At 46.2% G+C, this 17,388-nt stretch overlaps 2 protein-coding genes and 1 pseudogene across 7 annotated transcripts in view; 1 reads left to right on the plus strand and 2 right to left on the minus strand.

The window, feature by feature from the left end:
- The window catches only part of USP42 (ubiquitin specific peptidase 42), a 36,220-nt gene extending 35,882 nt beyond the window's left edge, over positions 1–338 (minus strand). Inside the window, exon 1 of one of the 2 annotated variants that reach the window (XM_027125708.1) lies at positions 85–198. The gene's annotated coding sequence lies outside the window, so the exon portion shown is untranslated. Of the gene's footprint in view, positions 1–84 lie in introns of both variants that reach the window. The other variant, XM_027125710.1, reaches the window with a different exon arrangement.
- A 6,881-nt stretch (positions 339–7,219) lies between these two features.
- Positions 7,220–16,075, minus strand: LOC113630413 (60S ribosomal protein L9 pseudogene; annotated as a pseudogene).
- The window catches only part of EIF2AK1 (eukaryotic translation initiation factor 2 alpha kinase 1), a 30,639-nt gene continuing 26,935 nt past the window's right edge, over positions 13,685–17,388 (plus strand). For 2 of the 5 annotated variants that reach the window (XM_027125729.1, XM_027125730.1), the window contains exon 1: positions 13,687–13,866. In XM_027125729.1, the coding sequence (XP_026981530.1) occupies positions 13,749–13,866 (118 nt within the window). In that variant the 5' untranslated portion in view covers positions 13,687–13,748. Of the gene's footprint in view, positions 13,867–17,388 lie in introns of all 5 variants that reach the window. The other 3 variants (XM_027125731.1, XM_027125733.1, XR_003436955.1) reach the window with 2 other exon arrangements.

Consider the following 17,388-nt stretch of genomic DNA (forward strand, 5'->3'; position numbering starts at 1 on the left):
CAGGGCAGCTGCGGCCGAGGCGAGCGGGGCGCTCCGCGGGCCCCACGCCGGCCAGCGGCGGGCAGGAAAGAGGCGGGAGCTTACCTGACCCGGCTCGGCGCTCGCTCCATCCCCCTCGGCGGCCGCCGCCGCCGCCGCCGCCGCACACAGCCCAGCCGCCCGGCGGGGGACAATGACGTGCCTCCATCCGGGCACCGCCGCCGCCGCCTCCGGGTCAGCGCCGCGCCCGCAGCGCCCCGCCGGGCCGCCAGGGGGCGCGCCAAGGCCGCGCCCGCACGCGCCGCCGCCCAGGGGCCGTCGCACAAGAGGCGCAGCGCGCAGCTAAGTAGCCGGGCTAGCGCGGGAGGGGCCATCGCCAAAGCGCCGCGGGCGCAGGCTGGCCCGCGCGTCACTGGAGCGCTGGTCGGCCGCGGAAGGAGCGCGCTGATTGGTGGAGCCGAGCTGTACGGCGCGGGCGGGTGAGGTCTTTCCCCAGCGGCCGGCTGGAGCCGACCGCGCGGCCCTCGGCGGCCGCGACGGGAGGGCCGAGAGAGCCCTGCGGCGTGTGCGCTCAGTCCGGCCCGCGCGGGTGCACGGCCCACGCGGGACACCTGGCCCCCCCAAATGGACACGGCTCCGGGAGACGCCCCTCGGCCTAGAGACCCGGACTTGAAGAACACCGGACCCAGCGGTGCTCCAGCGCGCCATCAGACTTCGACAACTGTTACTGGAAGCGGAGAAACCCGGCTCCAGAAAAGGCAGACCCCCGCCTATCCCGTCAAGATCTCATCTCAGATCCGAGTATTGCTCTTGCAACGGAGGGCCAGACCATACTTCCGGAGCAAGACCGGCTCTTGCTCCGGAGGGCCAGATCCATATTTCCAGCCGCTTATTGGATGTCTCCACCGCGAGGTCGAGCAGAAAACGAATTGATTGATCGTGGCATCTCCCCTCCACCACGACCCTGCTCCTCTCTGTGGGGTTCCCTGCTTTGATTAGGGACGTGGCACTCTCCCGCACTGACCGAGTCCTCCCTCTGTCTCTCTTCTCTCTCCTTTCCTGACCTAACCCCTTACACCAGGTCACACCCACCCGACCTACCCACGGGCTGTAATCCCCGCCCTCCCGGGGCAACCTTCCTAGTCTCGCCCCTCGCCTTCCCACAGTCTCCTTACCGTCACTCCACTCTCTTTCAGCTTCCACGCTGCGGCCAGGATGATCTTTCAAAGACACAGGTCAGATGTGGGTCCCCTCCGAAGAGCTTTTAGCTACTTTCTTGGCCCACGGAAAAGTCTCATCTCCTTTACCTGGCATTGAAGGCCTACAGTTCTCTCTCCTCTTTTGTGTCCCAGCCATAACCTCCTTTTTCCTACAAACACCCCACTCCTGCTTCTGCTTATAGAAATCCTGCCTGTGTCTGTTCTTCCATGAAGCCGCCATCGGAATCTTATTGCTCCCCCTATGTCTTTTAAAGTAGTGCTAATTTCACTATTATGGAAAGAAATCACTGAAGTGATGAAATAGCTGTTGTGCGTTTGGAGCAGAACACTGAAGTTGTCTGAGAAAACCAAAAAGGAAAAGGTGAATTCCAAACCTCCAAAATTCAGTACCCACTTTTGGGATTAACACCACAATTTACTTCCTGATGAAGAATGGTTATGAAATTTCACCTGCACGGTCCTGGCAACACTAATAAGAGACTTGGAAGAACAGAATAGCCATAGGGATGGATCCAGTAATTTGCTTGCCTTTTCCAAATGACTTGCAGGTGATTAAATACAGAATAAGAAGGAATTAAAGAGTCAAATGCCTAACAGTCACCTGAGCTTTGTGGTTATTTCAAAATGCTTCCTTTGGAAGTCACATGAGAAGTTTGGCTTCTAATATCAGTTTCCATTTCATATCCTATTGACGAACTGCCCCTGCAATTAACGTCTTAATACAGTAGAGTAGGAAAAGAGATTTAAAAAAAAAAAAAAAATCCCTTGGCATTCTCTCCAGAACAGAATTTTTTGGAGGGGAGGGGTTGTTACACAGCCCTCTGCTCCTTCCTCCGTGCTTTGAAAGCAAACATAGAGGCCCTTTTCCTCTAAAGAATTTTGGGGCCACTTCAGTGCAAACTCATGACATAAATAGAGTAGTTAACAAAGGACGTTAGGAAGTCCCTGCCTTCAAACAGCTGGGTCTTTGGCTTTTGCCCCAGAAATTCGTTTTCCTCCAGACCAGAGGAAACCAAAGTGAACGCTGTTGGGAGAAGATTTCACTCTGCCTCTGTTCTTACAAGCTGTGGGACCTATGCTAATTACTTAGCCAGTTGCCTTGACCAAAACTGTCTTTAGGCGAGAGGTAAACTGACGCCAAGTGCGCCACCTCCCAAGCCAGGTGATCACACGATCAAAGAGCAGAAGGTGTCAAAGAGGAATAAATTAGATTTTTCAAGGCCCTCCAGATAATGAGGGAGCCGGTGGTGGGCTCTGTTAATGCCCCATCTAGATCCGCTTTGCTGGCTGACTCATGAATTCCCTTCCCAGCTGTTATGTATGTTAGTCGCTAATAACCCACAGCTGCCCCCTTCTGACAACTGTTCTTGGCTGGTGGGGAGCTGCCTTCTGGGGAGGCTAAGCCCACCTACCCTCCCCCGCTTTCAGTCTATACCAATGGCTCCCCAACGCAAGGGTTCAGAAAGACCTTGCCTCGATTAGTGACCAGTCTTGCGATGCGGTTTACATTCCAGAGCCAATGGAATCAGAAGGAAGCTCATCTCCCACTGAGACGACATCCTTGCCTAACTCTTCCCTGCCCTCTCCCTCCCTTCATTCCCTTTAAAACTCCCTCGATGTATCCTATGCATCTGAATTCTGTCTCAAGCCCTGCTTCTCGGTGGTCCAGCTTAGAGAGTCGGTACCGGGAATGGTCCTAAGAAGCAGAGTCTAAGGATAGGATTTCAAGTGGTAGCTGGGATGCTGACAGCTGTGTGATGATCCTCACCTTGGGGGAGCTGGGTGGGAGAGAGGTAGATGGGGCTACATTGGCTTAGGCAATCTCTCTGGTGATTGAGGATGTGGGGGAAATAGTAATTTTTTAAACTGAAATTAGGTGGTCACTGATGCTTTAAAGAGGGAAAATGACTGCCTCTGGTCAATCCGTCATCAATATACAGCAAAGCCCGTGGACCCGCTTAGGAGCCTGTTGTAACCATCACCTGCAGTCAGACAGCAGACCGTTCGTTCCGAGGACCAGGCTCAGGCTCACTTAAAATGAGCTGATCTTTAGAAATGGTCAACTCCTCAGCCATGGTCAATCCCCAACACCATAGTCTGGGCTCTGAGAAGGAACTAGGGATGAGAACCAAACAGTGGTAGAACTTCAGACTCCTCTGAACCTTTGGGGCCTGTAGAAGTGGCCAACTCCCACCCTCCAATCTGAAGACTATGCAGAAGCTTCAAATGAGGCAGGTACCCTACAAGACAATGCATTTTCCAGGATCTGCCCCGTAGCCGCTAGACCAATCACTAAAATTAGGCCTCAGGGACTTCCCTGGTGGTCCAGTAGTTAAGACTCTAAGCTTCCAACGCAGGGGGAGCGGGTTCAATCCCTGGTTGGGGAACTGAGATCCTACATGCCCTGCGGCACAGCCTAAATAAATAAATAAAATTTTTAAATAAAATAAAATTAGGCCTCAGTATGGCCTACCTTGGGAAGTGTTGCAGGCTTGCTAAGGGAGGAATGGAATGAGCTTGCAGGACCATGCTAATATATACTAGCAGGAACTTTAAATAAGCCTCATCAAGGGGCAGGAGTGGGGTTAAGGAAGGGTTTGTAGATGTGGGCTCGCTCTCCCATAATATAGGTCTAACACTTTGTCAAGGGCCCTGAGTGGACTGCTTCTGATACACCATATGGATGGTACTTGGCAAGAGAAGTGAGACACATTAAGTGAAGTCAAGATAATATGACTTCCATGGTAGATGAAGGAAGAACTCAACAGGCTCAGGGAAGTGAACCTGTTAGAACGGATGCTCCTAGCAGAATATATTTCATAAGAAGACCCGGAGGACACTCTGTTTACCGAGGCCATGAGAGGTGGGGGCACCACCAGCTTTGCTGAGAAACTCGGTGACGCCCAGTGGGATGTGTAGGCCAGGGCCGACCATAGGGGATGCTGTTACAGAACTGGGCTCTCTAGTAATGGGATCCTGGAGTGACAGAGGTTGGGTGGCAGCACTTACCCATTCGAAGCAATGTGGGCATGATTGCTGTAGAGGGAAGCAGGGTCAGAATGACAGATAGGGGCACCTGACTTGCAGGGATCCATGGAGATGGCTGATAGGACATGGGACTAGATAGATAGGCGGTCAACAAAGGCATAATATATGTAATCAAATACATATATGCGTGTGTGTGTATATATATATATATATATATATAAAATCTGGATTGCAGAAGACTGAAGTCAGCTGACCCAGTGGAAAGTCACAATCTCCTTCCCAGCTTCCCCACCTGAGCCAGTTCTCAGATCCAAAACACCCATTCAGTAAAAGAGAAGCCGGATCCACAGCAAATGTACACAGCCGTGATTTTCCAAATCCTTCCCAAAGAGACCTCTGACCATTTAATTTACTCGGGGAGCCGTACACTGGGTTACAAAGAGCAATACTCAGGTATTTCCAGGCTACTGGATACAGAGTCCAAGTTAATGCAGACAGATGGGGACTTAAAGCACCCACAGGGATCCTTTTTGGCTAAGGGAGTAAGATCACCTTATTTGGGAAAGTAAAGAGGAAAGGCGGAATAGATATGCTCACCCCAAAGAAGTCGCTATTCATTTGGGACTTGCCATTCCACGGTTGCCAGGACCCTATTAAGTGAGGTTATAATCCTGATGACATCACAATGGTTGACTGGTAACCAGTCAACCATTGTACACATTATACTAAGCACCTTATTAGTTATCTTCTATAATATAAATATCTGTTTACTGGTCCATGCAATTGAGAGAGTATCTTCTAACTCCCCACCTTATAGATGAGAAATTTCTACCTCTCCCCATCTCATTACTTCCAAACATGTATGGCCATACCACTGATTCTATTAAGGTTTATAGCACTTACCTCCTGTTGGGCAACCATAATCATTTATGTAACAGGATGATTGATAAAGGTAGCTAGGAGGGACATCCTCTGAGGTTACTGATCTCTCTCCCATAACTGAGAGGTGACTTTGAAGTCCATGTGGTTATTGGTGGGAAGGCTTCACATTGGGGGGCTTAGTGATGGGGGAGGTAAAGGAGAGACTGGGTAGGCATTTGTGCACACACACAGACACACACACCTAGATGTACACAGACGCACGCCTACACTGCCCAAAAGAGGGAGCCTTCCTCCAGGATGCCAGCCCCCACTCTGCGATCCCCACCCCTGCCAAAAAGAAATTTCCATCTCTTTAGAGAGTTCCTCTTCGCCTCACCATGAAGAAAAAGCTATACTGCCCATGCAATATAGGTGGAGGAGGTGGGTGAAGGCCATCTATGCAGCCAATCGCCAATTGTTCAGTTACTGAGATTTCCGTCCTACTTCTTGTGTGACCCTGTCCCTGCTCCAGAAACTGTGACCTTGAGAACAATCTCTGCTCTGTCCCTTCCTCATGAATGTGTAAGTCATGGGTCTTGCTCATCGGCCTGGTCCCATAGGCTGCCGTGAGAGTGGCACGACTGAAGACTGAAAAGGAAGGCTGGGGTAGCTCTTGAAAGGCCCTGTGGGCCTTACAGAGGACTCTGAATTTTCTTCTAAATGCAGTAGAAAGGCTGACCCATCACAACAGGTAACCGGTTCTCTTGCCACTCCTGTTTCTTTCCCTGGTCTCCTTCTTTCTTTGAAACGTACTAAATTCATTCCTGCCCCAGGGTGTTTGTACTTTCTTTCTCTCTCGGGACAGCTCCCGGGTCCTAATACTGATGATGCCTTCTTATAATTCAAGTGACAGCTCAAAAGAGGCCTCTTCAGGCAGGTTTCCTCTGGTCCTGAAATCTGATGTGCTTCCTCACCCCCTCCTTTGCCCCACACCCTTCCTATCTCAGTGTCTCACTTGTCTTATGCGTCAACTTGCCTGGGCCATGGTGCCCAGATAGTTGGTCAAACATATTCTAGATGTTTCTATGAGAGTGTTTTGGGGTGAGATTAACATTTAAATCAGTGGGCTTTGAATAAAGCGGCTGGCCCTCCATAATCTAAGTGGGCCTCACCCAAACAGTCGAAGGCCTGAATAGAGCAAAAAGATTGACTTGAACCTTCAGACGCATCAAAACATCATTTCTTCCCTAGGTCTCCAGCACACCAGTGAACTCTGCAAAGTTTGGAGTTGCCAGCCTCCATAATTGCATGAGACAATTTCTTTTTTTTTAATTTTGTTTTGAATTTTATTTTATTTATTTTTTTATACAGCAGGTTCTTATTAGTTATCTATTTTATACATATTAGTGTATATATGTCAATCCCAATCTCCCAATTCATCATCCCATCACCCCCACTCCCTCCTGCCACTTCCCCCTCTTCACACATCCCATTCGTTCTTTTTCTCTGGAGAACACTGACTACACAGATTTTGATATCAGGAGTTGTTCTAGAGGAGAGGAAACTTAAGGGTGAGTTTTCTGAGTGGGCTCCGGGCTTTCTGGAATTGGCTCTCTAATTAAATTCGGTTGAAAGACTAGTGACTATTTCTTTTTCCTATCTGTTTTTTTCTTTTTATGTTCCAAATAGGTTTTATTTTTTCTTGCTTATTCCTTGACTATACCTTACTTTGAAGGACAGCCCACAGATTTTTCTGATAGACTAGACACATAGTATGTAAGAGAAATCAAACTTGAATGTTATGTTTTGCCTGAGAAATCATAAGGTTGGAGTTTCTATCAAGGAAGAGGTTTCCAGGCAATCCTATTGAGTTAAGATAGTCTAGGATGGTAGCGTATCTGAAGCATGACACATGGAATGAAGAGATTATGGAAGGGTTATAAGGTTTTTTTTAGATATCAAGGCCCAGGACATAGGAGTAAATGGCTGAAATTAGGGTAAAACAGAGAATCTTGGGCCACAGGAACCATGTTGATCATGAATATAAATTAACTCCATCTTCTAATTTTCCTAAGTCTTACTAAGACTGTATCACTTCTCAGCTGCTTTTTCACACAAAGTTACTGTGACTCAGGCACTTGCCTCACAAATATTCAAGTTCGTGCCTCTGCAAAATTACAGATACCTTCAGGACATCTCTCAAAGTTCTTCATCCAATACTGAACAACCACAGTGTTGCCTGTCACCAGTACCCATGTTCCTCTTGCCTGAAATACCCTTGCTATTCCTTCAAGCCACTTCTCCCATTAAGTCTTACTAAAAAAAAACAAAAAAACACTCATTCCTTCTGTTATTGTTCTTACCACACTAGAATTTACTTAACTGCTTACTGGCCAAATAGTTGGAAAGGATAATCCGTTTAAGAAAAATTGCCCAAGTCCAAAGAGATTGTATTCATTTTAAAAATATCACATATGAGTCTGGCCTCTTGCAGTTTCTGTAGCTGGATCACTCAGAACTTATTCATCAACCTGTTGAACTGTTCTTTTTTCAGAAACATAGATACCACCCAAAAATGTTCTGATACCCTTGTTTTTAACTGTTGTGGCTTTTGCTGAATCAAGGCAGTTGAATTTGACACAAGTTCAATGTCGTTTCTTTCAAGAATCAACTCATCTTTCTGGGCTTGAGATACTGAACAAGCAACACCTGGCCTCATCTGAACCCTGCAGATGTATTTTTCACTCCCAAAATCTTGGATTTCTACAAGAGAACAATTTTCCTGAATAACAACATTGATGGGTAAATGAGCATACGCAGAACTCATCTTGTAACTGAAGCCCAGGGTAACACCCTTGATCACGTTCTGTACATGACTACAGATAGTACGAACAGTCACCAGTTCCTTTCTTTTCTCCCATCATGTGTCAACCCGGAGCCTCTTCTTTTTCTTTCCAAGGAGACCGAGTTCTCCACTGATGTGATTGAAGTCCCTCTGCTGGGTGCCTCTGGGGCCCTTCACAATAAGTGTGCGTCCCTTCAGAGTAACGTCGACATTTTCTGGAATGTCGACAGTCTGATTGCTGAGAATGGTCTTCATTCTCACCTCGAAATAGATGTGGCAAAGAGTAGTGACTCTGTTTCTAGAGGTACAGAGACTCCTCATGGTACACGGTGTGATGTGGCAAAAGAGATACAGAAAATATCACCACTGGATACTCTTAATCAAACACTTATAAGAAGCAAGGATCTGGGTGACCTTGTATATGACACCTTAAAACATTTTGTTAAATTAACAGGTATAATGAGATTGACTGGTGACTCCTAATGTCACTGGACAAAGAGGGGAAAGAAAAGGATGAGCTTTTACAGATTTGATTTTAACTGACGTGGAAGCTCTGTGTCTGCCTTGAAAGAAGAGATCCTTGGGACTTCCCAAGGATCCAGTGGTCCAGTGGTTAAGACTCCGTGCTTCCAGTGCAGGGGGCGTGGGTTCAATACCTGGTCGGGGAAGTAAGATCCTACATCTTATTTACCTGAATGGTTTATCATGAACTGGGTGTTCTTTGACCCAACAAGCCATAAAGTTGGGCATGCGCAGAAGCACTGCATCACCAAATGGAAGTGAAATGACGCCCAGGCAGACCCTGAAGGCACACATAATTTACATGAAGAAGTGGCTCAAATGTTCACGGTTCCCACTCCTGCTACAATACCCTCTCTCTCCACGCCTACGAGTATGGCCTTATGGAGAGTTGCCTATGATCAGAGCATATACAAAGGAAGGGAAGACTTGGGCCTGGTTTCCAGATGCTTCTGCACAGTATACAGGCACCACCCACAAGTGGGCAGCTGTAGCACCACGGCCCCTCTCTGGGACATCGCTGAAGGACATGGTGAAGGGAAATCCTCCCACTGAGCAGAACTTTGAGCAATGTATCTGGTTATTCATTTTGCTTGTGAGAAGTGGCCAGATGTGATTATATACCGATTCATGGGATGTGGCCAATGGTTTGGTTGTACGGTCAGGGACTTGGAAGGAATGCAAGTCTATAATTGATGACAGGGAAGTCTGGGGAAGAGATATGTGGATACACGTCCCTGGATGGGTGAAAAAGGTGAAGATATTTTCATCCCAAGTGAATACTCACCAAAGGATTTTTTTTTTTTTAATAAGGCCGCACTGTGTGGCATGTGGGATCTTAGTTCTCTGACCAGGGATTGAACCCTCGCCCCCTGCAGTGGAAGAGTGGTGTCCTAACAACTGGACCTCCAGGGAAGTCCCTCAGCAAAGGATTTTAATAATCAAGTCAATAAGATGAACCATTCTGTGGATACCAGTCAGCCTTTTCCCCCAGTTGCCCCTGTAATCACCCAATGGGCAAAGTGACCATGGTGGCAGGAATGGAGGTTATGGGTGGGCTCAGCAACATGGGCTTCCACTCACCAAGACTACAGCCACTGCTGAGGGCCCAATCAGCCATCAGCCGGGACCAACACTGAACCCCCAATATAGCACCATTCCCTCGGGGTAATCAGCCAGCTACCTGGTGGCAGGTTGATTATATCAGACCACTTCCATCATGGAAGGGGCAGTATTTTGTTCTTACTGGACTAGACACTTATTCTGGGTAGAGATTTGCCTTCCCTGCATGCAATTATTCTGCCAAAACTACCATCTGGACTTACAGAATGCTTTATCCACTGAAATGGTATTCTACACAGCTTCTGATCAAGGAACTCACTTTCCAGCAAGTGAAGTGCAGCAATGGATCTATGCTCATGAAATTCTCTGGTCTTACCATGTCCCCTACCTTCCTGAAGCAGCCGGCTTGTCAGAACAGTGAAATGGCCTTTAAAAATTTTGTTTTATTTTATCGAAGTATAGTTGATTTACAGTGTGTGTTAATTTCTGCTGTACAGCAAAATGATTCAGTTACACATATATGATATATGTGAGTTAATATTTGTATATATATGAGTTAATATTTGTAAAAGCACATAGAACTGTGTGCATGAGGCTGACACAGTTCTCAGTAAACATTATTATACATATAAAATAAGGCTTCTGCAACTTTCACTGTGTTTTAATTAATTAATTTATTTATTTTTGGCCACACTGCATGACTTGCAGGATCTTAGTTCCCTGACCAAGGATTGAACCCATGCCCTTGGCAGTGAAATCGCAGAGTCCTAACCACTGGACTGCCAAGGAATTCCCCACTGTGTTGTTTTAAATGTCCATGATAAGACAAGTATATCTAGTTGATTCATTCTAGCTTTTCTATAATGTTTGTTTGCATATATGTTTATTTCCCTACTGACGGCTATTAGGCTATTTTTGTATTTGTTGTTACAAACAATGTTGCAATAAGTACCTTTATACACATATCCTTAGGCACAGATAGGGGTGTCTAAAGGGAACCAAGAGGGGAATTATTATCTTTAGAATATATTTTAAAATTTATTTATTATTTATTTGGCTGTGCTGGGTCTTAGTTGCGGCACGTGGGATCTAGTTCCCCAACCAGGGATCGAACCCAGGCCCCCTGCATTGGGAGCGTGGAGTCTTAGCCACTGGACCACCAGGGAAGTCCCCAAGAGGGGAATTAACTACTGGATATTGGGTATGCACCATTTCAGCTTCACTCAATATCCCTAAATAGCTCTTTAGCGATGTATGATGGTTCCTTTTCTCCATATCCTCACCAACTCTCGGTATCAAAAACTCCAATTTTTGCAAATGATAGTTTGAAATGATATTTCATTGTTTAACTTACACTTACCTGTAACTAGTGAAATGTTTGTATCTTTTCCTATGTTTATTGGCCATTAGGGGTTCCTTTTTGGTTACCTGTATGTTTAATATTGCATCTTTATATGTATCATGTTTCTATTTATTATTTATTTATTTATTTATTTAATTTTTTTTTTGCGTTACGCGGACCTCTCACTGTTGTGGCCTCTCCCGTTGCGGAGCACAGGCTCCAGACGCGCAGGCTCAGCGGCCATGGCTCATGGGCCCAGCCGCTCCGCGGCATGTGGGATCCTCCCGAGCCGGGGCACGAACCCATGTCCCCTGCATCGGCAGGCGGACTCCCAACCACTGCGCCACCAGGGAAGCCCTATTTATTTTTTTATTAATTTGTAGGCAGCCTGGATATATTCTGGATATGGAATAAAAGTTGACTCTCAGGTTTCAGGCTTGGACAAGTGGGTGGATTGTGTGCTAATTTAAATGGATGGAGAAGGGTAGTAGAAAAGAAGTTTTAGGAGGAATATCAAGAGTTCACGTTCAGACAAATTTGAGATGCTTTTAAGCCATCCAAGAGAACAAGTCTGTGTTGCAGAGATACATTTGGGAGTTGTCAGGTTATAGATGGTATGTAAAGTGATAGCGGGGCACGTGGTTATCTCCTGACAGAATTTGGAGTGACATGACAAGAGCCCTACAGAATTACACATTTGGAGAAGGAGGATCCAGAAGGGGATACTGAGATGAAGGGCCAGTAAAATAGAGAAAAACTAAAATTGTGTGATATTATGGAAGCCAAGAGAGGAACGTGCTTTTTCTCCTTCCAGTTTTTGCCTACATGTGGTTTCATTGCAGGGATGTACCCTAACTGCTCTTCTATTTGGAATTTGGATTATTTCAGTGCTTTTTAAATTATAAATTACACTTTGATGGACATTCTTGTATTTATCTTTTTTCACCACTCTATTTCCTTTGGATATACACCTATATATATAGGTGGAAGGGTATGCTTATTTAAAGCTTTTAACTATAAATTGCAGGTCATCTTCTAGAAAGATTTCTTTCATTCTATTCTGACCAGAATGAGTTTGTTTGGTTTTTTTTTTCTCCATTCTGGTGGTGGTGGAAAAGTGGTGAGAACCAGATAATGCATACCAATATTTTTAATGGTTGCAAAGTGTGCCATTGTATTGATATTTGTAATTTATTTAACCAGTTATATTGCCTGTTTTGGGTATTATAATTAGTGTTGCAATTAATAGCTTTTTAAGCTAAATCTTTTTGCTCATTCTTTTTAAAAAAATTAATTAATTAATTTTTGGCTGTGTTAGGTCTTCGTTGCGGTGCGCGGGCTTCTCATTGTGGTGGCTTCTCCTGTTGTGGAGCACGGCCTCTAGGCACGCCGGCTTCAGCAGTTGTGGCACTTGGGCTCAGTAGTCGTGGCGCACGGGTTTAGTTGTTCTGTGGCATGTGGGATCTTCCCAGACCAGGGCTCGAACCCATGTCCCCTGCATTGGCAGGTGGACTTTTAACCACTGCACCACCAGGGGAGTCCCATCAAATAAAATTCTTTAAAAAAATATTTATTCATTTATTTTTGGGTGCGTTGGGTCTTCGTTGCTGCGCGCGGGCTTTCTCTAGTTGCGGCGAGCAGGGGCCACTCCTCGCTGTGGTGCACGGGCTTTTCATTGCAGTGGCCTCTCTTGTTGTGGAGCACAAGCTCTAGGTGCACGGGCTTCAGTAGTTGTGGCACATGGGCTCAGTAGTTGTGGCTTGCGGGCTCTAGAGTGCAGGCTCAGTAGTTGTGGCACATAGGCTTAGATGCTCCGCAGCATGGGGGATCCTCCCAGACCAGGGCTCGAACCCGTGTCCCCTGCATTGGCAGGCAGACTCTCAACCACTGTGCCACCAGGGAAGTTCAAATAAAATTCTTAAACAATACCATTTTTCACATCGCACTGGGGTTGAGGCCCCAAATCTGAAAGGCTTTTCTTTTTTTTTTTTGGCCGAGCCACGTTGCTTGCGGGAGCTTAGTTTCCCAACCAGGGATGGAATTTAGGCCAGGGCAGTGAAAGCGCCAAGTCCTAACCACTGGACCGCCAGGGAACTCCCCCAAACGCTTTTTATTCCAGCTATGTTATTTGATCTGCTATCTAAGAATCAACTTCCAACAGCATTGTGTCAGCGACCAAGTCTTCAGAGACATCGCCAGAGGGCAAAGAGGATTTTTGCAGCCAATGGCTTCAAACCACCGTTGGTCCAGTGTGGCCATGGGATCACTTGGAAAAGCCTGTCTCAGGTTTGTGAAAGTCGTCTCAAAACCAGCGGAATTTTTATTAGGCTCATTCACTCTGGAATCTATTTGGCATTTCCCGTTTTGCTGTGGCCTAACGGTTCACCAAAATACGTTCAGTTCTCCTTGAGACGAGTCTTGCAGATGCTTTTGATTTTTTTAAAAAAATAAATGACAAATGAACAGTCACCAATGTATCCGCAAAAAGTAAACATTTGGATCAGCGTCCCTGCAGACATCCGATTCTTACACTAGCACCCGAGTCTCGGCGTGAGAAATGAGAGCGCTGACTCGGCGGGTGTTCAGGTCTCGAGGATAGTGGGGCTGAACCGCAGGGAGCAAAGGCCGGGGTTGACCCCACGTGGGGGCCACCCAATTCCTCCCGCAACGCTGCGCCAGCCGCCGCCCTCAGAGCAGCCCACCACGCGCCAGCACCTGGCGTGCGCCAGCACGGGGTCAGCCACCCTCCTCGAAAGGGAAGGGGCGGGGCGGTGGCATGCGGCAGGGCCCGCCCCCTCAAGCGCCCGGGGGCGGGCAGGTCTTCCGCCTTCCGAGGGGCTACTTCCGGATCCGGTGGTGGCCGCTGGGAGTAAACAGGGAGGCGGCGCTTGGGTGGCGGGAGGGCTAGCTTGCAGCCCGCGCGCGGCGGGCGATGCTGGGGGGTATCTTGGGGGCCCGAGAGCGCGAGGCGGAGGGCGACGCGGCAGGGGCTGTGCCTGCGCCACCTGCCATCGACTTCCCGGCCGAGGGCTCGGACCCCAAGTATGATGGTGAGGGACCCGGAATGCGGCGGCGGCGGCCCTCCCCGCCCCCGTCCACCTTCATTCCCGGGGCGGGCAGGTAGCTGCGAGGTTCGGCCCAGGACCTGGACACATTCGTCTGGATCCGGGCTTGAACTGGGACCCAGCGGTGCCGTATGGGGGCGGCGGGCGGGCCGTCTGGGTTAGGTGAACTCGTGTTGAAACAGGTGTCTGCAGCTCGGTCGATCGTTTACATTTCTGTATTTCCTCTGTGGACTCGGGGCTGCGGACGTGCTGGACTGTTTTGCAGCATCTGAGCCCCGGGGTGTTGTCGGGCGATGACCTTGAACTTTGTAAACTACTGGAATGGAACTCTGCAGACCCTATGCGTTGAACAGTTTGGGTTAAGAGTTTTAATTTGTGGCTTCTCTTGTCTTTTGCTTCACTAATCGCGTAGCTAAAGAGTTCTCATAGTGAGGCAGTATGGACATCATCCTCTTCGGTTAAAAAAAAAACGCCCGAGTTTTCTTGAGGCTTTTGGTTTCTAGGAGATAGGGCTAAGTCGGCAAAGTCAGTCAAGTTATTCATAAAGCGAGAGGTACTTACAGCATTGAGTCTAACCAGTTCAGAGTATCTAATGTTTTAATGAAAGTGCAATTGGCTCTTTAGCTGCAACCAGTTGTTTTGGCAAAAAGAAATTTTTTTTTTTAATTGAACATGAGCGTGATTTGGAGAACTTTTCCAGACTTGCAGTTGGTATCAGAAGGGAGGGAGGTTTCATGTGGACAGTCTACCCTGTAACATTTGTAGTTGGCTAAGCCCTTGCAGACATCAACATAAAGATTGGGAGTGAGCATTACAGCATATAATTATGAGCAGAACTAAGATTAAATAGGGGCCAAAATCGAGAGAGTCTGGTATGTAACGTCTGCTCAGTTTAGATATTGGACAACTAAAAATAGGGGAGTGGGGAAAGCGTGTATTTAAAAAGTAAATATATTGATGGTGGTAGTATAGGTCTCGATATTCTGTAACCCAGTAGCAACAAATATCCCAAGTTCTCAGAATGTGGTCGTTTTTTTTTTTGCTTAGTGGATGAACACTTTAAAAAAATTGAATTATAGTTAATTTACAATGTTGTGTTAGTTTCAGGTGTATAGCAAAGTGGTTCAGTTATACATATGCATATATATTCTTTTTCAGTTTCTTTTCTATTATAGGTTATTACAAGATGTTGAGTATAGTTCCCTGTGCTATACAGTAGGTCCTTGTTGTTTACCTATTTTATATATAGTAGTGTGTATGGACTTGTAATTAATTAATTAATTTTTTTTTGGGTGCGTCGGGTCTTAGTTGCGGCATGTGGGATCTTCTTGTTGCGGCACGTGGGCTTCTCTCTAGTTGTGGCGTGTGGGTTTTTTCTCTCCAGTTGTAGCACACAGGCTCCAGGGTTCAGTGGGCTCTAGTTGAGGCGCGCGGGCTTAGTTACCCTGCAGCACATGGGATCTTAGTTCCCTGTCCGAGGATCGAACCCACGTCCCTTGCATTGTAAGGTGGATTCTTTACCACTGGACCACCAGGGAAGTCCCTGTATGGCCACTTTTAAAATAAAATTGTGCCATAAAAAATGAATACATTGATTCAAGGAGGTTTTTACTATGTGGTAGTTTGAATAGAATGATTACAGAGAATACACGTTAAGTTGAAGGATGAAACAAATATTAACATGTTTTAGGGATTTAAAGGTGCAAGCCGAGTCGAAAAGGTCTTAATTTATTCCTTAAATTCTTTGATTTTCATCCTTATTACTACCTACAATTCTTGATCTTAAAGAGAAACAACAACAGACTCTGAGGGTGATTTAAGTAGGCCCTTAGCACAGGACAGTTGTAAGCTAACTACTTTTTAATGGGCAAACTGATTTTTTCCACGTGTCATATTATAGCAGCTCGATGCGTAAAGCATTATGTCATAGAAGTCCCAGCGGTAAACAGGCAAGTCTGTCTGTTCTGTAACATTGTGATAAGGTTTTCTGCAAACCGAAGATTATTCTTGAAGGGAGTGATCGTCGATAAGCTTCTAAAAATTTCCTCCTCATTTGGTTACTAATAATACTGCTGCATTTACGTATTGCCTTTTCTTCCAAAGAAGCCCAGAGTGTCCAGACATACTTTATCTTTTTATATGAAAAGTTAGGTCTGTGAGAAATGTAGTTTCATTTCTAGACTTCAAACAGTAGGTAGATGATTTCTCGACCGTGGTCTGTATTGATGTGAGGAGGTCACTCTGCCCGCCAATGGTAGTAGTGTCAGAAGAGTTGCCACCTAGATGTAAGTAACACCTGTGTTCTTTAGCAACTCATCCTGTAGGGAGTCTCCTGGAGCCAACATCAGCCTTTGATCAGAGTTTCTGCATGTTTTTTTTTTCCTGTGGAACAGCACAGTGTTAGAAGGAGGGCCGACAGTAAGCCCATTGTCAGACTCATTCATTTTCCTTCTTTCATCTGACACAAATGTTTTTACCTCAGATTAATTCTACAGGTTCTTTAATTTAATAATGGACCATTTGGATCATACTTTCCTCAGGAGGTTGAATCAGTTCATCCCTTTCCTGTTTGTTTTACTCCCCTGCTTCTTGGCAGAATTCTAGAACTCTAATGCACATCGGGTTTAGATACCATTTCCTACTCTTTAAGAAGAGAACTTGACCTCACCTTTCCTTTTAGCCACTTAACCTCTTCCTTTTCTCTTGACCAGAACTGTGAAGTGGGAAGCTTTTAGCCTCAGCCTTCATTTCCTTTCAGTTTTACTCCTTCCTGCATTTGGGTGTCTGTCCATTGGTCTTTTTAAAGTTGTCATTTTCATGATTTATTAGGTTCAGTTGACTCCACTGAGCAACCATTCTTTTTTGTTTTTTATTAAAAAGTAGATTTTCTCATTGTAGAAAATAGGAGAGTATAAAAATAGGAAAGTGTAGGGCTTCCCTGGTGGCGCAGTGGTTGAGAGTCCGCCTGCCGATGCAGGGGACACGGGTTCGTGCCCCGGCCCGGGAAGATCCCACGTGCCGCGGAGAGGCTGGGCCCGTGAGCCATGGCCGCTGAGCCTGCGTGTCCGGAGCCTGTGCTCCGCAACGGGAGAGGCCACAACAGTGAGAGGCCCGCGTACTGCAAAAAAAAAAAAGGAAAGTGTAGAAGCAGAAAACCCTCCCAAAAAAATCTCAGCACTGTTGACAATTCAGTACTTAAAATTTTCTTTCACATTACAGAGTATGTTAAAAATGTGGAAAAGCATGAAGAAGAAAATTAGAAAAACCATAATCTCATCGCCCAGAGATTACTGTTTGTCATTTAAATATACAAACATTACATTTTGACTTAGCTAGAGACAATTTTTTGGGTGAATTTTGCATTTAAAACTGTTTGTCAAAGAAAGGTATTCTGAATGGATTCAAGATTTCTGTCTGATTTCGTCGTCCAGATAAGATAAAAATTTAGAGAAGTCATGTGCAAAATTTAAAGGCATAAAGGAAGAAGAGAGGGAAAGTGTATATATA

This window comes from Aethalodelphis obliquidens, unplaced genomic scaffold, assembly GCF_003676395.1.
Source record: "Aethalodelphis obliquidens isolate GAN/ISIS:26980383/991018 unplaced genomic scaffold, ASM367639v1 scaffold30, whole genome shotgun sequence".
Classification (NCBI taxonomy): Eukaryota; Metazoa; Chordata; class Mammalia; order Artiodactyla; family Delphinidae; genus Aethalodelphis; species Aethalodelphis obliquidens.